Here is a 24,002-nt window from a genome sequence, read left to right on the forward strand (position 1 = left end):
TGACTTTGTTAGTGTCTCAAAGTTTGCACAGCTGATCAACTTCTTGAAAATTTAGTGACAATAACAAAATATTAAAAACAGTGCTTTGTGAGAAAGTACAAATTATGTTAGTTTGCTGTCCTTTAAAGTAAGATCCATCTTAATTTACCTTTGGTTTTTGCCTCTGCTCTGGTGCAATGTATCCAGCTTTGGGTAATGGAATTTTTAAATTGTGGTGTAGTTCAGTGACTTTATATTGTTGTCTGGTTATGAGAGGTTTGATAATGTCAGTGTGCCAGATCCTTCTCCCATTGACTCGAGCGTGAGCAGGATGGGTCCCAATGCTAGTGTCATGTTAAACATGTTACAGCCATGTAATTCTTAACAAATAGAACTGTAATGCAGCTGGTAAATTAATATTTTAGGCCTGAAATAACATAATTCTTAATGATTAATTTTTTTAGTATGTTTAATTCATTTAATGGGTACTTTTGCACTATGACATTTATTTCAGCTGGATGCGTGAATTTCAGTAATTCACAGGATCTTGAACCTTGCTTTTATTTATTAGAATAAGAAGTCATGAAAAAAAATCATAAATGTAAATAATGTTTCCTTAAAGAAATCAAATAGGTTTTGCCAAAGTTACATAAGTTAGTTTACTTTTGTGTGTAATCTCGTGTAACTTTTTGACCAACATGATGGTTTGGGTTTTTTTGTTTGTTTGTTTTTAATGGCATGCTTGCTCTTATTTTACAACTGACTACAGATAAAGAGTTTGAATTTCTTACAAAGCTGAATCTAAACCAAAATGTGGCCTAGTAAATAATATATGAAGAAAGGCAGGATAATGTTTCTAGCTCAGCAGTGAGAAGAGAGAAATGTCAGAGTAGTAGTTTTATTTGACACACTAATCTTTTAGTTCTCAGAAATGTCTATCTCCAAAGCATGCCCACAACTCACTGTAGATTTTTCCTATGGTTATATTCTGCTGTGATCAGAGCTTTGTTGTGGCTGTTCTGTTGTCAAAGAGGCAGATCTTTCCCTCAACACCAAATTCAAGTATAGGTGCCAACAGCATATAAAGAAATTCTTCAGGTATCACGAGCATTCCTCCTCATACACTGCAAAGCGGTAGTGGAGCCACTCTGTGGGTGGTAGTTTGGCTGCCAGTTCCACCTGCAGGAGGAATGAGATTATGGCTGATTGATCTGCGCAGCAGTGTATCCAATGATTAGTCTACATTTAACCTTCATTCATGCCATGCAACTGAGGGGCCCTGTAGCAAATTTATCAAAGACTTCTTATGAATTCTGCTAGAATTATTGCACTATAAGATAAAACCATGACATCTGAATGTGAGACCCTACTTCACTTCATCTTTTCACACACATAAGATTATTATAGAAGCAGGGCCGGCTCCAGGCACCAGCGTAGCAAGCAGGTGCCTGAGGCAGCCAATGAGGAGGGGAGTGGCACGTCCGGCCGTTCTGTGGCAATTCGGCGGCAGAGCCGTTACTCCCTCTGGGAGTGGAGGACCAGCCGCCAAATTGCTGCCATAGAATGAAGTGATGGTAGAGCTGCCGCTGATCGCGATTGCGGCTTTTTTTTTTTTTTTTTTTTTTGCTGCTTGGGGTGGCAAAAACACTAGAACCAGCCATGTATAGAAGGTTAATTCTATAATATAGTCCATTGGGCTTAATCCTTGGCCTCTAGTCCAGTCACTTTGTGCTGCTCAGGAAGCAAAAAGTGGGCAGAAATCTGCTCTAAAAGGGGTGACTTAGGTGATATAAAGCTGACAACCCATTGAAAGAAGCCAATGATCTTAGTGGAAGATTCAATTATATGTGTAGGACTTGAAAGAGAAGGGGAAAACAAACTAAACAATTATCCTGAAATGTCCTTTTACTCTGTTCAGGCCTGATTCTGCATGAAGTTAATGAGAATTTTGCTATTAATTTAACTGAAAGTAGGATCAGGCCTTTTATTTGGGACATTCGGCACCTAACCCAAGCATTTTTTGTGTGTGGCCATTTTGAAAATCACTTTAAAATAATATATTTTGGGGGAGAGGAAGTGTCTGTGGCTTTTTTGGAAAGGTATATACTTTTCTAATTTTACTTACATGTAAAATAGTTCAGAAAGTAACTTAACAAACTAATTAAACCGTATTAAAATTAACAATAAGAAATATTATCCTTACATCTGCAATCCCAGTTGTTTTTTTTTCCCCCTCAGTAGTCTTGGTAATGCACAGATAAGATGGCTGAACAAAGGCAACGGGCTTTATCCACATCAGGAGAAGCATTATATGAAATTCTGGCTCTGGAGAAGGGGGCAACACATGAAGAAATTAAGAAATCTTACAGGTATTTAAGAAATGTCTAAAACACAGGCAACAAAAATGTTTTATGTCACAGCAACATAGATTTTACTGTGCTGAGATATTATATGTACTGTCCAGGGAACAGCTCCTACAAACAGCAGCTATTCAAAGGAGTGTAAATCAGGAGTAACTGCACTGACGTCCATTATTGCATGTTTGAATTTAATAATGATTTGAGATTGTCAAATAACAGGCTCAAATGTAATTATTAAATCAAAGATTAATACAGCACTATACAGAATACAGAAAGAATAGATACATTACTACCTTTGGTGTAAGGTAAAAAGCTGGCCTCTGTGTCTCTCTTCTCTGTAACTGGTGGGATACTGGCAATCTAACCTGCACTCCCCAAAGTAACTTCCCAGCCCTCTATCCTTTCATAGGGTGTGAGACAAACCCCATTTTGGAGGGGAAAATACTTTCCCATCCTTATTTTTACCATGTATTCTGTTTTCCTAATTACTAATGGAATGTCTTTTATAGTCCACAGTTTACCTGACTGATGAGCAACAAGGAATCTCTAATCTGGTCATAAGTACTAACTGCTATGACAACTGACAGTTCTTAATGAGTTAAAAACATCCTTCAATGGGGTCATTATTTCAGCCATTACAGAACACATCTGCATTCAGAAGTATCCCTTATCAATCATTCAGTTTTGCTTATAACATACTTGTTTAGACACTTTTTCATTAGTTTGAGGGGTCTCTTCCCTGGACACCTGGACTGCATTAAAATCAGAGTAAACAATAGGGTTAAAAGATTAAACACATTCCATTATTGAATTCATTTTCCCATCACCCATTAGTTTCAATTGAAAGACAAAGAACTTTTTAGTTTCATAGATGTAGGACACTAAACGTATCAATACACAACATAAAAAGGATTTTGGGTAGCATATAAAAGAATTATAATAGTTTATCGTACAAAATCATTAAAAATTAATATTTACTAACACCATGGAGTTCCATGGTGTAAATTGGGGTGTAAAAGTGAGAGTAAAATCAGGCCCTCCAACATCAATAACTTACTATATGGCCAAAATGTTCAAAAATAGTCTTTTATTGGACCAACTTCTGTGGGTGAGAGAGACAAGCTTTCGAGCTACACAGAGGTCTTCCTCAGGTCTGGGAAAGGTACTCAAAGTGTCACAGCTAAATATAAAATCAAACAGGTAGTTTAGCACAGGGGTCGGCAATCTTTCAGAAGTGGTGTGCCGAGTCTTCATTTATTCACTCTAATTTAAGGTTTCGCGTGCCAGTAATACATTTTAATGTTTTTAGAAGGTCTCTTTCTATAAGTCTATAATATATAACTAAGCTATTATTGTATGTAAAGTAAATAAGGTTTTTAAAATGTTTAAGAAGCTTCATTTAAAATTAAATTAAAATGAAGAGCCCCCCGGATTGGTGACCAGGACCCAGGCAGTGAGAGTGCCACTGAAAATCAGCTTGTGTGCCGCCTTTGACACGCGTGCCATAGGTTGCCTACACCTGGTTTAGCATAAGTAGTTATCACATATCTAAGGGACCATTCAGGGTGAAGTGCCCTGTTAATACCCCTGTAGGTATAGGACAAAAAGAGGGGTTAGTGGGTTACAGATTGTTGTAATAAGCCTTAAATAAATAAGACTGTGGTCTTAATAAAGACATTGGATTTGGCCAGGAACCCATCCTGGCAAGGGTCTTCCTGGAACACTGATCGCCTGCCAAGTGGGGATTGCCGCCTCCAGAGCCTGTGCCAGATCTGTTGAGGCTAGGGTGACCAGTCAGCAAGTGTGAAAAATCAGGACAGGGAGTGGGGGGTACTAGGAGGCTATATAAGAAAAAGACCCAAAAATCGGGACTGTCCCTATAAAATTGGGACATCTGGTCACCCTAGTTGAGGCTATCCCCTGAAAGACTTTTGCCAAGCCATGAGACGGTGCTGCTCCCAAGCACCCCGGAGCCGCAAGGGACCTGTTCAGCCTCCCAGTAGTGGTATCACCAGCAGAAGAAGGTCTGCCACTGGTATTAATGGCCGCAGCTCACACTTCAATGCATCTAGATCCTGTGGTACCGCTATCAAAGGCCTCTGTGAAAGCGTATGCTGTCAAGAGGAAAGCCTACAATGATTTCCCCAATACCACTGTGATGGGTTAGATCACAGAAACCCTCTTGGGAGCTGCCACCTGATGTGCCAAGACTACTTCTACCCCTGCTTTCCTTGCCAGCTCAGGACTCCAGCACCCTGTCTTGCTGAGCCAGACACTCCCGTCTGCTCCAACACAGACCCAGGGTCTGAATTACTTGCCCCAAAGCTGCAGGGTTACCTGAAAGCAGCTAACAGAAGTGTTCCTGTCTTTAGCACTCAGATGCCCAACTCCCAATGGGGTCTAAACCCAAATAAATTTGTTTTTCCCTGTATAAAGCTTATATAACACTCTCCCTCTATAACACTGATAGAGAGATATGCACAGTTGTTTGCTTCCCCAGGTATCAATACATACTCTGAGTTAATTAATAAGTAAAAAGTGTTTTTATTAAATACAGAAAGTAGGATTTAAGTGGTTCCAAGTAGTAACAGACAGAACAAAATAAGTCACCAAGCAAAATTAAATTAAATACGCAAATCTATGTCTAATCAAACTGAATACAGATAAGATTCTCACCAGTTCCAGAATGCTCCCTTTTACAGACTAATCTCCTTTTAGCCTGGATCCAGCAATCACTCACTCCCCCTGTAGTTACTGTCCTTTGTTCCAGTTTTTTTCAAGTATCCTGGGGGGTGGAGAGGCTCCCTCTTTAGCCAGTTGAAGACAAAATGGAGGGGTCTCCCAGGGGTTTAAATAGATTTTCTCTTGTGGGTGGAGACCCCCTCCTCACTCCTATGCAAAGTCCAGCTCCAAGATGGAGTTTTGGAGTCACCTGACAAGTCACATGTCCATGCATGACTCAGTTTTTACAGGTAGCATCCATTGTTTACATGCTACCTTGAACGTCCTCAAGTAGACTTCTTATGTGGATTGAAGCATTCCAAGATCCATTGTCCTTTAAGTGTTTCTTGATTAGGTACTTAATTTCAACATTCCTTTCTCCAGGAACTGACCAAATGCTCTACTAAGGTTATTTAGAAATCAAGCCAGTACATAGCCAACGTTCATAACATTCATAACTTCGAATACAAAAATGACACATGCATCCAAATAGGATTAATACATTCAGTAGATCATAACCTTTATGTTACATGGCATATGTAGCATAAAACACATTCTAAGCATATTTCCATAAAACCTTATGGGAGGTACCATCACAACCACCATCCCTGGACTCGGGCTACCTCTCATCAATCCCAACTGAATCTGTCCCTTCATTGTCAGAAGTATCTGGCTCTTCTTCAGACTTGGAGATGAGGTCACTTGTATCCCATTCAGGACAGGAAGCATACCCCCCCATCAAAAGCTTTGGGAGCATGGGCCATGAAGCAACCTCAGCGTTGGCATCCTTCTCAGGTTCAATGGTCCAGGCTAGGATGGGTTTCCAGCGCATACCAGTGGCATTTTGGACATCATGGGGCCTCCCCCATGCCAGTTAGGACCTCCCCTCAATGGTCCTGCTTGCTATCATAGAGAACGCACCGGAGACATCAGCATCAAGAGCATCATTCCCTGGTACCTGGTACCAAGACCAGTACTGAGCATCCAGAAGTCACTCTGGCAGCTTCACCACCACAAGTCAGATACCAACCACCACCTCAGATGCCTGTTGCATTCTTGTCCTTGTCACCAGATGAGGCTATTGACTCACCACTGTGAGAGGACCACAGGGCTCATCAAAATCTTTTGAGAAGGATGGCCTCTCTACTTAACATTCAGGCAGAAGGTGTGTGTGAAAGCTCTCACAAGTTGGTGGACATTCTGGTATCGGCAACTCCCGGTCAGTGTGGCTCTGCCAATTAATGAAGCCATCATGGAGCCAGTCAAAGATCTTTGGCAGGCACCCTCCTCCTTGCCCCCCACAAAAAAGCAAGCTGAGAGGAGGTACTTTGTGCTCTCTAAGGCGTATGAACATTTTTACTCTCATCTCCCCCACCTCCAGTTCTCTTGTGGCGGCAGCTGCCAATGAGTGGGAAAGACAGGGACAACAAGCATCGACACCGAAAGGCAAAGACTCAAAGAGACTGGATCTGTTTGGTTGTAAATTTTATTCCTCAGAGAGTCTACAGCTCAGAATTGCAAACCAAAAGCCACTCCTGAGTCACTATGATTTCACCCTCTGTGAGAACATTATAAAATTTAAGGCCAGTTACCAGAGAACCGTAGATAGGAGTTTGCAGTAATGGTGGAAGAGCATAAGCTGGTCACTAGGTCTGCTCTCCAGGACAGTATGGATAGTGCAGACTTGACTGTTTGAATCATGGCATCAGCTATTGCTATGAGAAGGTATTCATGGTTGCTGTCACTTGGGCTACCCCTAGACATCCAACAGACTATCCAAGACCTCGCTTTTGAAGGTCCCTTGCTTTTTTTGGGGAAAAAATGGATGACAGGCTTCATAGCCTTAAGGATTCCAGGGTGAAACTCAAATCCCTGGGAATTTATACCCCAGCCACAAAAAGAAAGTGGTTTCATCCACAGCAGCCATACAGTCACCAAGTTTTTGCTCCCTGACCCCAAGATCTGCTAAGAAAAAGGGCAGGGATTATGGAAAACACCCTCCAATGCCCTCCTCTTCAGCATAAGTGGGCTCATTCTGTGCAGCCATCTCATCCAAATAGGCATTTTCATGGGGTTGGTCCAAGGCAATGTACCAGTTTCCATAGTTCCATCAATTCCCCACCTTTTGTTTACCAATCACTTGTCCCAGAAAAAGTCCAGAGGTACTTCAGGGAAAAGGCTTCTATTCCTGCTACTTCCTCATTCCTGAGGCAAAAGGAGGCCTCAGGCCTATTTTAGATCTAAGAAATCTGAACAAATTCCTGAAGAAAATAAAATTCTGCATGATTACCCTAGCTTCAATTATTCTTTCCCTGGAACAGGGGGACTAGTTTGCTGCCTTCGACTTAAAGAACATTTACTTCCACGTGACAATACATAACGACCATCGGAATTTTATCAGATTTGTGGTGAATAGTTGCCATTATCAGTTCACAGTGCTTCTGTTTGGTCTGCCAGCTGCTCCTTGGGTGTTCATGAAGTGCATGGTGGTTGCGGCAGTGCATCTACAAAAATTAGGTGTCCATGTGTTCCTGTACCTGGACGCCTGGTTGAGCAGAGGTCAGGCCAAGACTCCAGTCCTATCCAGCATATCCACCATCCTGTCCACATACAACGCACTGGGACTCCGATGTAAATTGGGACAAATTGCTCCTAAAACCTCTACAGATAATAGAGTTCACTGGGGCAGTCTTAGACTCCTCGAAGGCCAAGGCCTTTCTATTGCAAACTAGATTCAAAATGTTATGGGATCTAGGTCTGTGGCCGAAAGCATATCCTCTCACCATGGCATGCAGCTGCATCAGTCTCCCGAGTCACATGGCAGCTATGTAGTTCAGCATGCAGGCTGCATCTCAGAAAGCTGCAGGCATGGCTAGCATCAGCATATGCCCTGAGTTGTCACCATGTGTAAAAAGTGGTTTGAGTGCCAACGTTAGTTTTGTCATTTCTGTATTGATGGATGGACCCTCTGAAAGTTTCCATGGGCGTTCCTTTTGTCCTGCAGCCAGGGCCAGCTCTGGCTTTTTGGCCGCCCCAAGCAAAAAAAAAAAAAAACGGGGCGGCCGGAGCGCAGGTGAAGGGGAACTGGGGGGGGGGGGGGGGAGGGAGTGGGCAGGAGAGCGAGAGAAGGGGGTGGCCAGGGCTATAGCAGGGGTGCTGCCACGCGGCCCCTCCCGCTGCACCGCCTCCTGCCACCTGCCGCGAGGGCTCCACTCTGGTCGGCGGGGAGGGAAGGAAGAGGACTGCCCTGCAGGGTGCTCTGGTTCTCCACACCACTGCCCCCTACAGGGCGGCTGGAGCAGAACCAAAAAAAAAAAAAGCAGTCGTGCCGCCCTAGGATTGGGCAGAATGCCGTCTCGAACAATCTGCCACCCTACGCACCAGCTTGCTCAGCTGGTGCCTGGAGCCGGCCCTGCCTGCAGCTACTATCCCTCACTCTAGTCACAGATGCATCATCCCTGAATAGGGTAGCTCATATGGGATCCCTGCAGACTGAGGATCTCTGATTGTCTCAAGCTCTAAAGACTCATGTAAATGTCAGGGCATTCAGAGTGGCACGTCTAGTCTGCTCGGCCTTCCTCCCCCACACAGTAAGAAAGAATTTATGAATTCTAACAGACAATTTGGCAACCATGTTTTACAGTGAGGAGCACGGTTGACTCAGCTGTGCCGGGAGGCAATTCGCCTCTGGGACTTTTGTACAAACAACTCAATTAATCTCAAGGCTGCTTACCTTCCAGAGCAACTGAACGCTTCTCTGATCACCACGAGTGATAACTATATCCAGATGTGGCCAGGTCTGGGGGACTCCACAAGTGGAACTGTTTGCAACAAGAACAACAGAAAATGTCATCAGTTCTGTTCCTGAGGAGGGATCAGCTCAGGCTCACAGACAGATGCATTTTTCCTACCTTGGAAGAATTTTCTCCTGTTTATCTTCCTCCAACTCCTTTACCTTCCAGGGTAATATTTAAAGTCAAACAAGATCATGCTCACCTCATCCTTATAGCACCAGTGTGGCCTTGTCAGTATCAGTACATGATCCTATTAGCCATGTCAATCAAGCCTCAGCTATCTCTCCCATTGGATCCAGACATAATTTCCCAGGACCATGAACGCCAGCTTCATCCCAACTCCAAGCCCTCCATCTGACAGCATGGACACTTTATGGCTGACACCCTTTGAAAGGTCGTGCTCGAATGTTGTTCAGAAAGTGCTTCTGAATAGCAGAAAACCCTCAACTAGGAACATTAACCTGGCTAAGTGGAAGCACTTCTCCATATGGTCTCGTCAAAAAGATGTATCCCCAGAGTGGGCACCCTGAACTTTGTACTGGACTGTTTTCTATATCTAAAACAGAGTTTGGCTATTAGCTCTATAAGGGTGCATCTGTCATCTATTTCAGCCTTCCATGTCTCGGTGGATAGTAGATCTCTTTTCTCCAACCCCATCATCATCCAATTCCTAAAGGGCTTAGTAAGATTGTATCCACACATACAAGATCCCATCCCTCCTTGGGATCTGAACTTAGTCCTAGCAAAATTGATGGGACCACCCTTTGAGTCCCTTGCAACTTGCTCTCTCCTACACCTTTCTATGGCGGTAGCATTTCAAGTGGCAATTACCTCAGCTGATAGGGTTATATTAGCCAGTTGGTAGCATAAATTAATGCACAAAGAGATCCAGGATGAGATTATTGAGTGGAAACTGGTAGGCCACTATAACCACTGGTGCATTCTAGTAGAGCACAGGCAATTTCAACGGCTTTCTTAGCACAAGTGCAGATCATAGATGTTTGTAAAGCAGCAATTTCGTCATCAGTGAATGCTTTTGCTTCTCATTATGCCATTTTCCATCAGTCCAGAAATGATGCCTGTTTTGGAGAGGCTATCTTACAATCACTGTTCCGGTAGACTCCGGGCCCACTTCCATGCATGTTTGCTTGTGAGTCACCTACAGTGGAATGGACATGTACAATCACATGAAAAAGAAAAACTGTAACTGTTGTTCTTTGAGATGTCTTGCACTTGTCCATTCCATGACCTACCCATCATCCCCTCTTTTTTGGAGTCTATCCTGTACAAAGGAACTGAGGAGGGCGAGGGCGGCCCCATCATCTTATTCCAGCATGCAGGGATGCATGGTGACAGAGGGCACTCAAGCCACCCAGACAGGTACCGCTGAGGGAAAAAATCTGTGACAATTGTGCATGAGGCGTGCACACATCTACAATGGAATGGACATGTGCAACACATCTTGAAGGACGACAGTTACAGAAAGGTAGGTAACCATTTTTTTCAGATAATTGAGGTCTGGATAACTGAGAATACACTGTGTAGGTTTCTGGACAGTGGTGATTATGAAATATCCATGGCTGAAAGAAACTCAGAACTCTGGGTCAGCTTCTTTTAAAATATCTGAACAAATTACAGAGGTATTTCCTGTGTTTTATTAAGAAAGGATAGAAATGTCACATGGTTACACGTCACAATGGAACAAGATTTTGAGAATCAACTTCTTGACACCTTTAACAATTGCTTCTTGCCAAGTAAATCTACAACATGGAAGAGAAAAGACTATTCTTGACTTAGTTCTAAGTAACACAGAGAAATTAATTAAGTAAATAATTATCATCAGTACCCAGGGCATACATTTAGAACTACATTCTCCCCTCAGAAGTCCACAGCCCATTGATGCCAGTGGGAGGTTTTTACAAAAATCAAGACTAGAATATGGCTTGTATTTAATACTTACATTTTTAGTTATCATCATTTTTATTATTTGTTCAGTACTTATTATCTCAACATCGCTGAATGAAAAAATAACCTTATCTTTAGGGTCGCCACTGTCACTCCTTGTTTCTCTTATTTCCCCATCTGCTTGTCTCTCTTTCTCTCTCTTTTCCTTTTGTGTGTATTTCCTCTACTCTTCCCTCTGCATTTCCTTACCATCAGGGCTTAATTTCTCCCCGAGTATTTCCCAGAGCAGCGGGGCTCAGGGCTTCTGCCCGCAGGGCACACCAGGGCTCCCGCACATTTAAAAATATTTACCAGCCTCAGGCAAACATTACTGCAATGGTTTTTGCATTGTGTGTTTGAGTGGGGTGGGACATGGGATAAGTGTCTGTGAATCCATCTGTCTCACCACACAATGAATCTATGCATTTGATAGTGATGACCCAAATCAATACTATATTATGTGATATGGATCAACACACACTGGAAAACCCTTTATCACCCTGAGGGGATTTGGGAGTTGCGAGTAGCAGAAAAACACGGGCAATATGGTTCCTAAAAGTGTCATGGACATTGGGTGTGGAAACACAAAAGAGTGAAATCCTGATTCCACTGAAGTCAGTGGCAAAACTCTCATTGACTTCAGTGGGACCAGGATTTCACCCAGAGACCCTACATGGATGGCTCTAGCCTTTACGAATATCCTGAGATCTGTGTGGTTTAGGGGGCCAAAAACTATGTTAATTCCAAAGGTGAGGGGAAGCCTTTCCCCCTGAGGGTACAAAGCTGGATAAACTCTGTGGGTGGGAACTCCTGTCTCCTAAGTGTTTTTTTTTCTCAAGCAAGAAATGATTCACATATGGTGGATAAGGATGTTAGTTTAATTACAGGCTCCAGACCATTATAAATAATAATGAATATCTGTGAAACCAGAAAAAAATAGGGGGAAATTGCATGGCAGTCGCCCATCTGGTCTGCAAAAAACAAAGCCCTTCCACAAGTCCCCTCCACTGACTTCTATCAAAACTATAATTAAAATGCCATTTGTAATTTACATTCATTTCTATGAATGAAATATAATTTGTGTAATTGTTTTATTATCTGAGATTTGTTTTATTAACAGAAAAATACAATATCTTCCAAGCGTAGGTTGTATAAAGTTTATTTAAATACCAAATCTACAGCATTTTCATACAACAATCAGTATGTTACACTTAGTTTTTTATTAATATTCCCCACATTTTTTCTCTGCTGATTAGGGTAATAGAATGCTGCAGAAGGCATTCAGATCCATCTAACTGACACATTTGTATTCTGTTAGTTATTCAAAATGTTTAATCAGGCTGAAAGCCCACTGAGAATATCATTCTTGTACTCAGGGAGGTGGAATAAAGCCATCACAACATTGTTAAATTAAAAACCTGTGAAATGTAATGAAACTGCAAGGCTCTTTACTCTCAGTTTTTCAGACCACTTCACTAGAGTTTGTGTAACTATTGTCACTGTATGTCAGATGCCTCATAAAAACAAATAGTTTCATAAACGCTTTACACCTTCTTTGTGCTTTGAAAAGAGGAAACTGGCGTATGCTACCATGACTCAGATACCACAATAATGCAAATTTTGGTTTCATAAGAACCATTAAAATGCCAGATTGCATTAGGGTTATAGGTTTGTCTTGGTACATGCAGGAAAAAGTCAAGAATTAAGAAAACTCATCTCAGACTGTTCTAGACCAATAAAACTGGGATGTGGTTTAATTAAATGGTAAGAAATAATAAGCCATATTCATTGGGTAAGAATAGTATGTATAATGTCAAAGATAGTTTACCATCACTCATCTGGTAGAACTTTTATTGAACAACAATGTACATGATGCAATATATTACTGTGGTTGTAAAATGACTTTTTTAAGGCATTTGACTTAGTGCTGCATGACATTCTCATTAAAAATGTAGACCTAAAAATATCAATGAAACACACATTAAATGGATTAATAGCTGGCTAACTGACAGATTTCAAAAAGTAGTTGTCAATGGGAAATCACTGAATGCTAGTGTTTCTGCAGGGATCAGTTCTAAGTCTGACACTATTCCACATTTTATCAGTGATCTGGAAATAAATATAAAATCCCTGCTGGTAAAATGTGCAGATGACACAAATACTAGCAAAGTGGTAAATAATGATGAGGATAAAGCAGTCATATGAAGTGTGGTAAACTGGACCCATTCAAACAAAATGTCTTTTAATATAACAGACTACAAGGTCATACCAATAGGAACAGAGAAGGCAGGCCAGACCTACATGCTGGAAAGCAGTGACTCTGAAAAGGATTATGGGGTCAGAGTGGACAAACAACTCTATTGTTGTGTGATGCTGTGGCAAAAAAGGCTAATGGGATCCTTGGATGTATAAACAAGAGAATAGTGAGTAGGAGCAGGAAGGTGATTTTACCACTGTGTATGGCATTGGTAAGACCAATGAGTCCAGTTCTGGTGTCCACATTTGGATGTTGAAAAATTGGAGAGGGTGCAGAAAACAGCCACAAAAATTATCTGAGGGCTGGAGAAAATGTCTTTCAGGGACAGACTTTTAAAGAATTCAATCTGTTTAGCTTTTCAAAAGAAGACTGAGAGGTGACTTGATTCCACCTTTGCTGGGAGAAAATATCAAGTACTAAAGGGGTCTTTAATCTTATGGAGAAAGGCATAAAATGTACCAATGGCTGGAAGCTGAAGAAGACAACTTAAAATGAGAATTAATGCACAAATGTTTAATTGTGAGGGTGACTAAACATTGGAATAAACTACCAAGGGGAGTGCTGGATTCTCCATACCTTGATGTCTACAGTTCAAAACTGGCTGCTTTTCTGGTAGTTAAACTCTAGCCCTGCCGGGTGCAAGTTATTGGGCTCAATTTAGGGGTAAATGGGTGAAATTTAATGGCCTATGATATACAGAAGGTCAGACTAGCTGATCTAGTCCCTTCTGGCATTAACGTCTATGAGTCTGTTATGTTTTTATTAAAACAAGAAAGGGTGTTAAATGTCCAGTGTAAAATAACTGTTATTGAAATATGAATATAAATATTATAGTACAGGCCAATTTAGGCAGTATCACAGTTACAATATTTGTGCTTAAGGTTATAGGGGCTTGATGCATATTAACATATATATAATACACATAATACATATTATTTATATTATATATATGCTAAGTATCCCATAACTCCTTGCATTTTCTGCAGTAAGCATTTGGTAGATAGGAAACTTGTTAAAATCAAGATACATTCATTCTATGTCTTAGTACAAGCTAGGGAAATACCTTCATGGATCAGTAGCTCGAATGTGTAACTTATAAAATCATATAAATAATACCAGCTGAAATGTGTAACTCAGGGAGCACACCATGTGCATCAGGTGAATGTAATATTGCTGCACAGGACTGGTATTATGTGCACCATATATATATGTTAATATGCATCAAGAACCAATAACTTTAATCACAAATATTGTAACTGTGATACTGCCTAAATTGGCATATATATATATAGATATAGATAGATGTATATGTTAGCCAGCATATATTAGTCAACACATCATACCGGTAGTCAACTACTTTTAGTCACTCACATGTGACAATGTGACTCAGTCTCATTTTTGCTGGTAACACATGGCCAGCTTCTCCCTTATGCCGAGTATCCCATCATTGGCCTATCATGTGATGTTTAATACTCCCATCTACTCTTGCTACTCAGAGAGGTGACAATTTTTGGAAGGGTCTCCAAGCAAAAACTTGAAGTGAGGCCCCCATGTCATTTCTTTCCATCCCCTGCCACTCTATCTCTTTCCACTATTCTTCCTGGATGTGTACACCACATGCATGCCTGCGGATTCCACTCACACCCCAATGTCAGTGCATACACGTGCGCACCAATCCCACATCATCACTATAAGCAGTAACACACAGCCCTACACGATAAGCATCCACACCAGCCTCCATAGGTAATCCATAGAGTCAGCTGCACTTTCTTTTTCTTATACAAATGAGGGCCTGATCCTGCAATTAACTCCACATTAGGAGATACCTGCATGCATGCAGAGTCAATTGCTAGATCAGGGTTTAGCTGTGGTAGCCTTCAGCTGGACAAAATAAAGATGTCACTGTGCATGAATAAAGTCTCTACCCCATTTTTACTCTTCCAAAATATTCTTGGGGGGAGGAGGGGTGGGAGGATGAGAATGTCCACAGCTTTCAAAGTAAGAAAAGGACAGTTACCTGTTCCATAACTGGCGTTCTTCGAGATGTGTTGCTCAGGTGTATTCCACTATAGGTGTGCGTGCTCGCCATGTGCACCGGTGCTGGAAGTTTTTCCCCTAGCAGTATCCGTAGTGGGGGAGCACCGCTGCGACCCCTGGAGTGGCGCCAGTATATCGTGCCATAAAGGGGGCTCCGTGCTCCCCCCACCCTCAGTTCCTTCTTGCCAGACAACTCCGACAGAGGGGAAGGAGGGTGGGACATGGAATACACCTGAGCAACACATCTCGAAGAACGCCAGTTACGGAACAGGTAACTGTCCTTTCTTCTTCGAGTGATTGCTCGTGTATATTCCACTATAGGTGACTCCAAGCTATCCCTGATGGAGGCGGGTAGGAGTTTCAAGTGTAAAAAAATTTCTAGGGGTTACCCGGGCGGAGCACCGCCCTACCAAACCCGGCAACATCCCTTGTCTGGTTGATGATCGCACAGTGCGATGAAAAAGTGTGGACAGAGGACCATGTAGCAGCCGTACATATGTCCTGAACAGGGACATGAGTGACATAGGCCGCGGACGAGGCCTGGGCTCTCGTCGAATGAGCCTTCAGTATAGGAGGTGGGGGAAGCCGTGCCAGGTCATAACAGGCCCTGTGAGGCGGGAGAGTACCAGGTTTAGATCCCAGAGTGGGACCGGGGGTCTGGCGTAGGGGAATGCCCGATCTAACCCTTTCAGAAACCTGGCCGTCATGTGATGTGAGAACACAGACAGGCCCTGCATTGGGGGATGGAAGGCCGAAATGGCTGCCAGGTGCACCCTGATGGAGGAGGGCGCCAGGCCTTGGGTCCGAATTGACAAGAGGTAATCGAGGACAAGCTGGATAGGTGCGGAAGAGGAAGAGAAACCTCTATCCCTCGCCCACACAGAGAACCTATACCACTTATCGCCGCATGGAGGGTTTCCTACTTTCCAGCAGGACCCTTTTCACATCCTCAGAACACCTCCCCTCCTCCTCATTCAACCATGAAGCAGCCACGCTGTCAGATGGAGCATGGCTAGGTTGGGATGGAGGAGGTGACCTTCCTCCTGGGAGAGGAGGTCCGGACGTAGCGGCAGCCTGCAAGGAGGGGCCGCTAACAGTTGCGGCAGGGACCCGTACCAATGCTGACGGGCCCAATCCGGGGCTATGAGGATCATCCTTGCACCATCTGACTTCACCTTCTGTAGGACCCTGTCTATTAAGGGGAAGGGCGGGAAGGCGTACAAGAGGGGCCCCGACCATGGGAGCAGGAACACATCTGATATGGCCCCTTCGCCCTCTCCCACTCTGGAGCATAATCGAGGACACTGTCGATTCTGGGCGGTGGTGAACAGGTCTACCTGGGGAGCACCCCACTGTAGGAAGATCCATCTGGTCACCTCCTTGTGCAGGGACCACTCATGTTGCTAGGAGAATACCCTGCTCAAGCGGTCTGCGAGTGTGTTGCTCTTGCCGGGCAGGTAAAAGGCCCATAGGAGTATACTGTGGGCTATACAAAACTCCCACAGGAGCTGGGCTTCCTGGCATAAGGCCCGGGAATGCGTGCCCCCCTATTTGTTGATGTAGTACATGGCGGTAGTGTTGTCCGTGAGGACTCTGACCACTTTCCCTTGTATGTGCTGGCGAAATGCCATGCACGCCAGGCGTACGGCTCTGAGCTCCCTGACATTTATATATAGGGTTAGCTCGTCTGGTGACCACATACCCTGGGTCCTGAAATCCCCCACGTGGGCTCCTCAGCCCAGGTCCGAGGCGTCCGACACTAGATCCAGTGAGGGATGGGGCTCTTGGAAGGGGATACCCCGGAGCATGTTGCTCGGGAGGGACCACCATTAGAGGTCTGCCACCACCCTGGGCGGCACTGTGACAACCTTGTCCAGGCCGTCCCTGGCCTGGGAGTACCGGGAGGCCAGCCAAAGCTGGAGGGGCCTCATCCAAAGCCTGGCATGTCGCACCACATAAGTGCATGCTGCTATATGGCCTAGCATTTGAAGGCACACACGTGCTGTGGTTATCGGAAAAGCCGTGATGGAGGCGATGAAAGCCTTGAGCGTCTTGAACCTGTCCCGTGGCAGGGAGGCCGTGGCTACTCGGGAATCTAGCAGTGCCCCTATGAATTCTATGCGCTGAACTGGAAGCAACGTGGATTTCTCCTCGTTTACCAGTAGGCCTAGAGCCCCGCAGGTGTCTAGCAGGAAGGTCGTCTGCTGTTGCACCAGAGCGTGAGACAGGCCCTTGAGCAGCCAGTCGTCGAGGTAGGGGAAGATCTGCAGCCCATTCCTCCTGAGGTGGGCCGCCACCACCGCCATACACTTTGTAAATACCCTGGGGGCAGTAGAAAGGCCAAAGGGGAGGACCGTAAATTGGAAGTGGTCCTGACTCACCAGGAAACGGAGGTAGTGCCTGTGACCCTCGAAAATGTGGATGTGAAAGTATGCATCCTGGAGGTCCAGCGCCGTAAACCAATCCCCCTGGTCTAGGGATGGAATAATAGAGGCCAGGGACACCATGTGGAATTTGCAACGCACCAGAAACTGCAGGTCGAGAATGGGGCGAAGCCCGCCCTTCACCTTGGGGATGAGGAAATACCTGGAGTAAAAACCCTTGCCCTGGTATTCCTGAGGTACCCTTTCCACCACTCCCAGTGAGGAGGCGCTCTACTTCCTGGTAGAGGAGTAGGGCATGCTCCGGAGCCCCGTCCGGCCGCCCAGATGGGGGACAGGCGGAGGGCTGAAACAAACTGCAGCTTGTACCCTTGGGAGATGGTACTGAGGACTCATTGGTCCGACATGATATGGGACCACCGCAGTCGGAAGTGTGATAAACGGTTTAGAAAAGGTAACTTTATTAACTGGGTGGGGGGTACACTGGCAACAAGCCTGGTGACCCCCCTCAACGAGTCAAAAATGCTGTTTTCCCTGCCGTTTGGCCTTCGAGGCCCCAGGCCGTGGGGCCGAGCGGGATTGGCGTTGGGACCGACGTCTTTGATCCCTCTGCCGCTTAGGCGGGGGTTCATATCTGCCCCTAGCATGTGGAGCAGAGGGTTGAGGCCTGGGTTTGTCCTTAGCAGGCGGGACGTAGAGGCCTAGTGTTTGCAGGGTGGTACGGGAGTCCTTCATCCCGTGCAGACGGGTGTCTGTCTGGTCTGTGAAAAGGGCCTTGCCATCAAACAGCAGGTCCTGCATTATGGACTGGGATTCTGATGACAGCCCCGAAAGCGAGAGCCACGCCACCCGTCGCATGAAGACAGCGGTAGCCATCGAACGATCAGCTGTGTCCGCCGCGTCTGAAGCCGCCTGGAGAGCCGCTTTGGTGGCGGTCGCACCCTCCTCAACCAGCGCTCTGAACTCCTTCACCTCCTTCTCAGGAATGAGGGGCTCAAATTTGGGGAGTGATCCCCACAGGTTAAACTCGTAGCGCCTCAGAAGCGCCTGATGGTTGGCCGCTCTGAGCTGGAAACTCATTGACGAATAAACCTTTTTACCAAAGGCATCAAGTCTACAAGCATCCTTGTCCTTTGGCGTGGGCGCGGGCTGGCCATTCCGCTCGCGGTGGTGGACCGATTCAACCACTAGGGAGTTTGGAGCTGGGTGGGTATAAAGGTACTTGAGACGCCTCGCGGGGACAAAGTACTTCCTCTCGGCCTTCTTGGAAATAGGCCCAAGAGAGGCCGGGGTCTGCCAAAGGCCAGTGGTGATGTTGGCAATTCCCTGATGGATGGAAAGGGAGCGCCACACGCCCCAGTACCAAGGAGGTGAGGACATTGAAGAGGGTGTTAGAGGGCTCCTCCATCTCCTCGGCCCGGAGCTCGAGGTTGGCTGCTGCCCTCCGAAGCAGCTCTTGGTGGACTTTAAAGTTCTCCTGGGAAGAGGGAGGTGGTACCGCAACCGAATCACCCTGCGCCGACGAGGTGGACGGAGCGGCGCCTTCAGCGGCTAACGGCACCATGGGCTCCACAACCCGGTTCGGTGCCAGAGTCGGTGCCGGGGGTTCGGCACCCACGACTTGATCTCAGTGCCGGGAAGGTGACCCGGTTCGGCACTGAGAGGCTCCAGCCACAGAGCGATGACCTGGCAGTGCAGGTGCCTGAGGCCATGGTGCCCACTGGCACCACTGTCCCTGCCAGGGCACGGCCTGAAGCAGAGGCGCATCAGGCACCAGCAGGGCAGCAAGAAGGAATTGAGGGTGGGGGGAGCACGCAGCCCCCTTTATGGCGTGATATACCGGCGCCACTCCAGGGGTCGAAGCGGTGCTCCCCCACTATGGACTGCTAGGGGGAAAACTTCCGGCACCAGTGCACGTGGCAAGCATGCACACCTATAGTGGAATATACATGAGCAATCACTCGAAGAAGAAGCTAGACTTTTGACATCCTGGGTGAACAGACCTATAAGGTCAAATTCAGTGCTGACTTATACCCTATGTATTCCCATTGATGTCATAACAGCTTATGTGATTAATGTAATTTATTATATACATTTGACATAATACATTTTGGCTCCAGAAGTCATCAAATGACTTGTACATCAAACCTCATGTTGTTGTTTTTACATTTAACTTTCTGGAAAGGAAACATTCTTTAGTCCCAGAAGGGGAGAGTTGTCATGGAAGAATGCAAAGTGAGGTGGATTTTATTTTGCACTGAACATAAATAAGGATGGTAAAACTGACAGTGGTGCTTTACCCATCTTTATTAGTAATTACAGGAAAACAGAGACTGCTTCTGAATAAAGTGGAAATGTCAGAGGGATTCACATTTAATGGAATAGTTGTAAATACTTGCAAGATAAAATGATGAGTCAGGCTCTTAGATTTGTTTTAATTAAACTTTTATCTTATGCTAATTTGTTTCATGAGTCCAAAAACCTGCTGTTGAACTAGTCTTCAGTGCAGTGTAAAAAACCAGCAATACCTGATTGTAAGTTTCTTGCCATTATTAATTAAGTTGGTATTCACCATAATGACACCGCCTAGGGGAAAATTTTGTTTTAATAAACATGACATAGATACCGCTCCATGATTTTCTTTGCAATTTAGCATCAGCTAATTTACCAGGGAAATAAAGAGTTAGCAAGGTTTCTAATTAAAAAGAACTTGTTTATATTTCTGGGGTCTAGGGTAGACCCTAAAACAAATATTTTTTTAAACAAATCATGGGATGGTTCCTTTAAAACAGACATTGGGGTTTGGGTTTCATAATGGCAATGAAGTCACTTGTGGTTGATGGTTACCGTATTTTCCAGGGTGTTTTCTTTTTAATTGTGAAGAAATGTAATATTGGTGAAAGGAGCCAGATTGATAGACCTGAATACTGAGATCTCCTTCTGATTATCTACGGGACAGGTACAGCACAGACATTAGCTGGGAAAGCTTCTGCACATCATCCTGCCAATGTAACTCTACCCTGACCTACAGTTAGGGATGAGAAGACAGATTAACCCATTCATAACAATGGGAAATTCCCATTAAGATCTTGGAAAAAGACCACCAAGTTTTTCAATATTTTTAGATTCTGGTCCTTCAGTAGCTACCACATAAGTAATAAAGCCCAGATTGTAACCCTTCCTGTGTGTCTGTATAGGTTAATTAGAGGGTGTAAGGAGACCCCTTCTTCTCTGGGCTTCCTACCTATATTCATGGGTCGCAGCTCTGAAGGAGTAAAAGGCAGGTACTCCAGCACAATCACACCTTCCATGTGCATAGCTATTTCAATGACAAAGCAACAAAAGCAGGGCTGGTCAAAACTGCATTTGATCCAAAAAATTTCCACAAAGCGAAATACACTGCAAGAAGTGTGGAAATTTTTAATATTTCCTTACAATGCCGAAACCAAAATATTTCAATTCAAAATGGTGCAGCTCTGCCTCAGGGGAGTTGTAGTCTTGGTGCCTTTTGCTCCTGTTCTCCGATACGATGGACTCACTGGAAGACAGCCACACTCCACAATGCACCACTTTCTTCCCTCTCTAGAGGGGTGGGAAGAGGATGCATCGCAAGAATCCCAGGCCAAGATGCATCATGGGAGATGTAGTCTGGCCAGAGATCTCAGTCCCTAATGGAGAATGGGCGCATAGGGCACCCAGAACTATAACTTCCATGAACACTGCAGTGACATTTTGAATTGAATTATTTCAGGTTTTAGTCAAAATGTTTTGTAGAAAAGTTGAAAATGTTGTGGAAATAAATCCTATTTTCTCAGCAGCTCTAAATGCAAACCCTTCCTTTCCTTCTCAAAGCTCCTGAACACTAAGTAATAGGGGTACATTATAGGAGTCCCGAGCCATGGTGCATCTTGGGCGATGTAGTCTATCCACAGATTTTAGGTTTTGTGCTTGTCTAGTCTGAACGTCTCTTTTGAAAGTCCCATGTGATGTGATTGTTTTATGTTTAGTGAACTGCAAAGTAAATAGTTGTCTTAGAATAGGAAATAAGTTATCAGCATTTAGGCATATTTGACCATCCATCTGCACTAATATATTAATTGCAGTGAATATATTTTATCTAAATCAAGAGTCAAATTCTGACAGAGTCTGTGTTGATTTAGAAGGCAGAGGGAGGTAGTGAAAGGAGAATCCTTCATCCCTTTGAAATCAGAAGAAATTTTGTCCAAATAAGGGCTCCAGGACTCAGCCCTTAATTTGTATAATTTTGCTTAAGAAGTACAGGGAGGGTGGAAATGTCTACAGATATATTAGTGCAAAAACCATGGAAGCCAATAAAGTGTTTAGTGTTATCCTTAGAACCAGCCACCAATTTCCAAGAAATACCTCAATCAGTATTCATCTTAATAGCCTGGGCCTTTCCCCCCACTTAACAAAAAAGAACAGATCCCATATGCAACCTAAGGTCTTAGACACCATGGAATGTCATTAGACATGTAAAGTCAGCCTGTTTATTCAGTCTACATATTTCAGTGTTTAATATTATTTAATACTATGTTTAAGTATAGGATGCATGGTCTACTAAATACATTAATGATATTAAAGGTATGATTTTACAAATATATTTAAGGCATGCAAGAGGAGATATTATTAAGTTAAAGGTATAAGACTAAATTTCCCACTGGTATAAATGCCAGCAGAAGTGTGTTCACGGGCTTATGTCAGTATAAAAGATGACAGAGTGCCTCCAGGCCAGCAACCGTACTCCAAAAAAAGGGTTGGCCAGTGGAAATCGGCTTTATTGTCTCCTGATGGCAATTTTACAGTGCAGCTCCTGTGAAAAATAAAGCTGTACTCCAGCCTCAGTGTAAAATTGAGGAAGGAGCACTGCTTGCACTCTAATGGAGACATCTCTCCTTTGGTGCAGTTAGGGTCCCAATATTAGGAGCTTTGTCTTATATAGGCAATTATACCCCTCTCTGAAAAACAAGTGTCCTGATTTTTCACACTTGCTATCTGGTCACCCTCAGCGCAGTGGGCTTTCTAAGCTCAGGGTATTTTACAGCTCCCTGCACCAGCCTTGCTGAATGAACTTGGTTTGTACATTAGAATCATGTAATGTAACAAGACATAAATCACTTTTATTGCCACAAGAGGGCACCTCCTGTCATTTAATAATTATACTAAGGAAACGACTTGTGTTAGTCCCTCAAAAGAGAGTACAGTCTTCCAAAATACAAAGCAGATATAAACATGAGCAAAACAAAAATACTGTCTCTGAAACCCCCCTACTTGAGTTATGAATGGGACCTAGTTATCATGTCAACAGACTTGATATATATAGTAACTTTGATACCAGTATGTTGTGTTTTGGGTGGGCCTGGGCATGAGCTCTACTGCAGTATGATCTGGTCATGGGGAGAGCTCCCTGCAGGTCTCACTTCTTTCCCTACCAATTCCTTAAAATCTTTATAGCATCTCAGAAGCTGCTGTACCTCAAAAATATAACCAGCTCATATTAAGTTTTAGAAGTGCAACTCTTGGAAGTCACAGTTTCAGGGTTGACTGCACCTTTGACAGCCCCCAGGTATCCACTTAAAGGTTTCAGGCTTCCTAGCAATCCCCTCTCTCAGATAGAAACTAATGTCTCCCTACAATAGGCATGCGCAGCACATTTCATTAGGGTGTGCACCCAGGGAGCCCTGCCCTAGCCACACCCTGCCCACATCCATTCCCTCCTACTTCCCTCCCCCTGACTGCCCCCCTCAGAGCCCCCAACCTCCCCCACTCCTTGTCCCCTGACTACCCCCGCCTGGGACCCCTGCCCCTAACTGCCGCCCAGGACCCTACCCCCTATCTAAGCCTCCCTGCTCCTTGTCCCCTGACTGCCCTCCTAGGACCCTACCCCCTACCTGTCCCCTGACTGCCCCGACCCTTATCCACAGCCCTGCCCCCTCAGACAGGCCCCTGGGGCTCCCTGCCCCCTGACAGGACCCCAGAATTCCCGACTCATACAACCCCCCATGCTCCCTGCCTGCCCCAACCCCCTCCAGAGACCCCCCACCCTAACTGCCCACCCAGGACATTCCTTGCTCCCTGTCCCCTGACTGCCCTGACTCCTATCCACCTCCCGCCCCCTGACAGACCCCGGGACTCCCATGCCCCATCCAACCTCCCCTTCTCCCTGATTGCCCCCTTTAGAGGCCCTCCACCCCTAACCACTCCCCTCGGGATCCCACCCCCTATCCAACCCACCCTGCTCCCTGTCTCCTGACTGCCCTCACCCCTTATCCCCCCCCCGGCTCCGGACCCCTTACCATTAGGCTCCTAGCAGCATGTTCTGCTCCGCGCATGAGTGGCAGGTTTGTAGAAATTTTGGTGGTGCACAGAACCCGCCCCCCCCAACTCTGCCCCCCACCTGCCTAAGGCTCTGGGAGGGAGTTTGGGTGGAGGGAGGAGGTCTGGGGTGCAGGTCCTGGGCTGGGATTAGGGTGCAGGAGGGGTGCAGGGTGCAGCCTCTGGGATGAAGTTT

The 24,002-nt window shown here is 44.9% G+C and overlaps 1 protein-coding gene and 1 long non-coding RNA gene across 2 annotated transcripts in view; one reads left to right on the top strand and one right to left on the bottom strand.

Moving 5' to 3' along the window:
• The window catches only part of DNAJC5B (DnaJ heat shock protein family (Hsp40) member C5 beta), a 63,184-nt gene that overhangs the window by 21,064 nt on the left and 18,118 nt on the right, over positions 1-24,002 (top strand). Inside the window, exon 3 of the mRNA XM_034763008.1 lies at positions 2,218-2,348. Coding sequence (XP_034618899.1) covers positions 2,242-2,348 — 107 coding nt within the window. The 5' untranslated portion in view covers positions 2,218-2,241. The remainder of the gene's footprint in view (positions 1-2,217; positions 2,349-24,002) is intronic.
• Positions 745-8,963, bottom strand: LOC117873535. The gene is made up of 3 exons (XR_004644748.1): positions 8,794-8,963; positions 2,183-2,304; positions 745-1,158 (listed from the first exon to the last, which is right to left on the bottom strand). It is a non-coding gene; the product is annotated as an uncharacterized LOC117873535 (long non-coding RNA).

This window comes from Trachemys scripta, chromosome 2 (assembly GCF_013100865.1).
Source record: "Trachemys scripta elegans isolate TJP31775 chromosome 2, CAS_Tse_1.0, whole genome shotgun sequence".
NCBI classification, from domain to species: Eukaryota; Metazoa; Chordata; order Testudines; family Emydidae; genus Trachemys; species Trachemys scripta.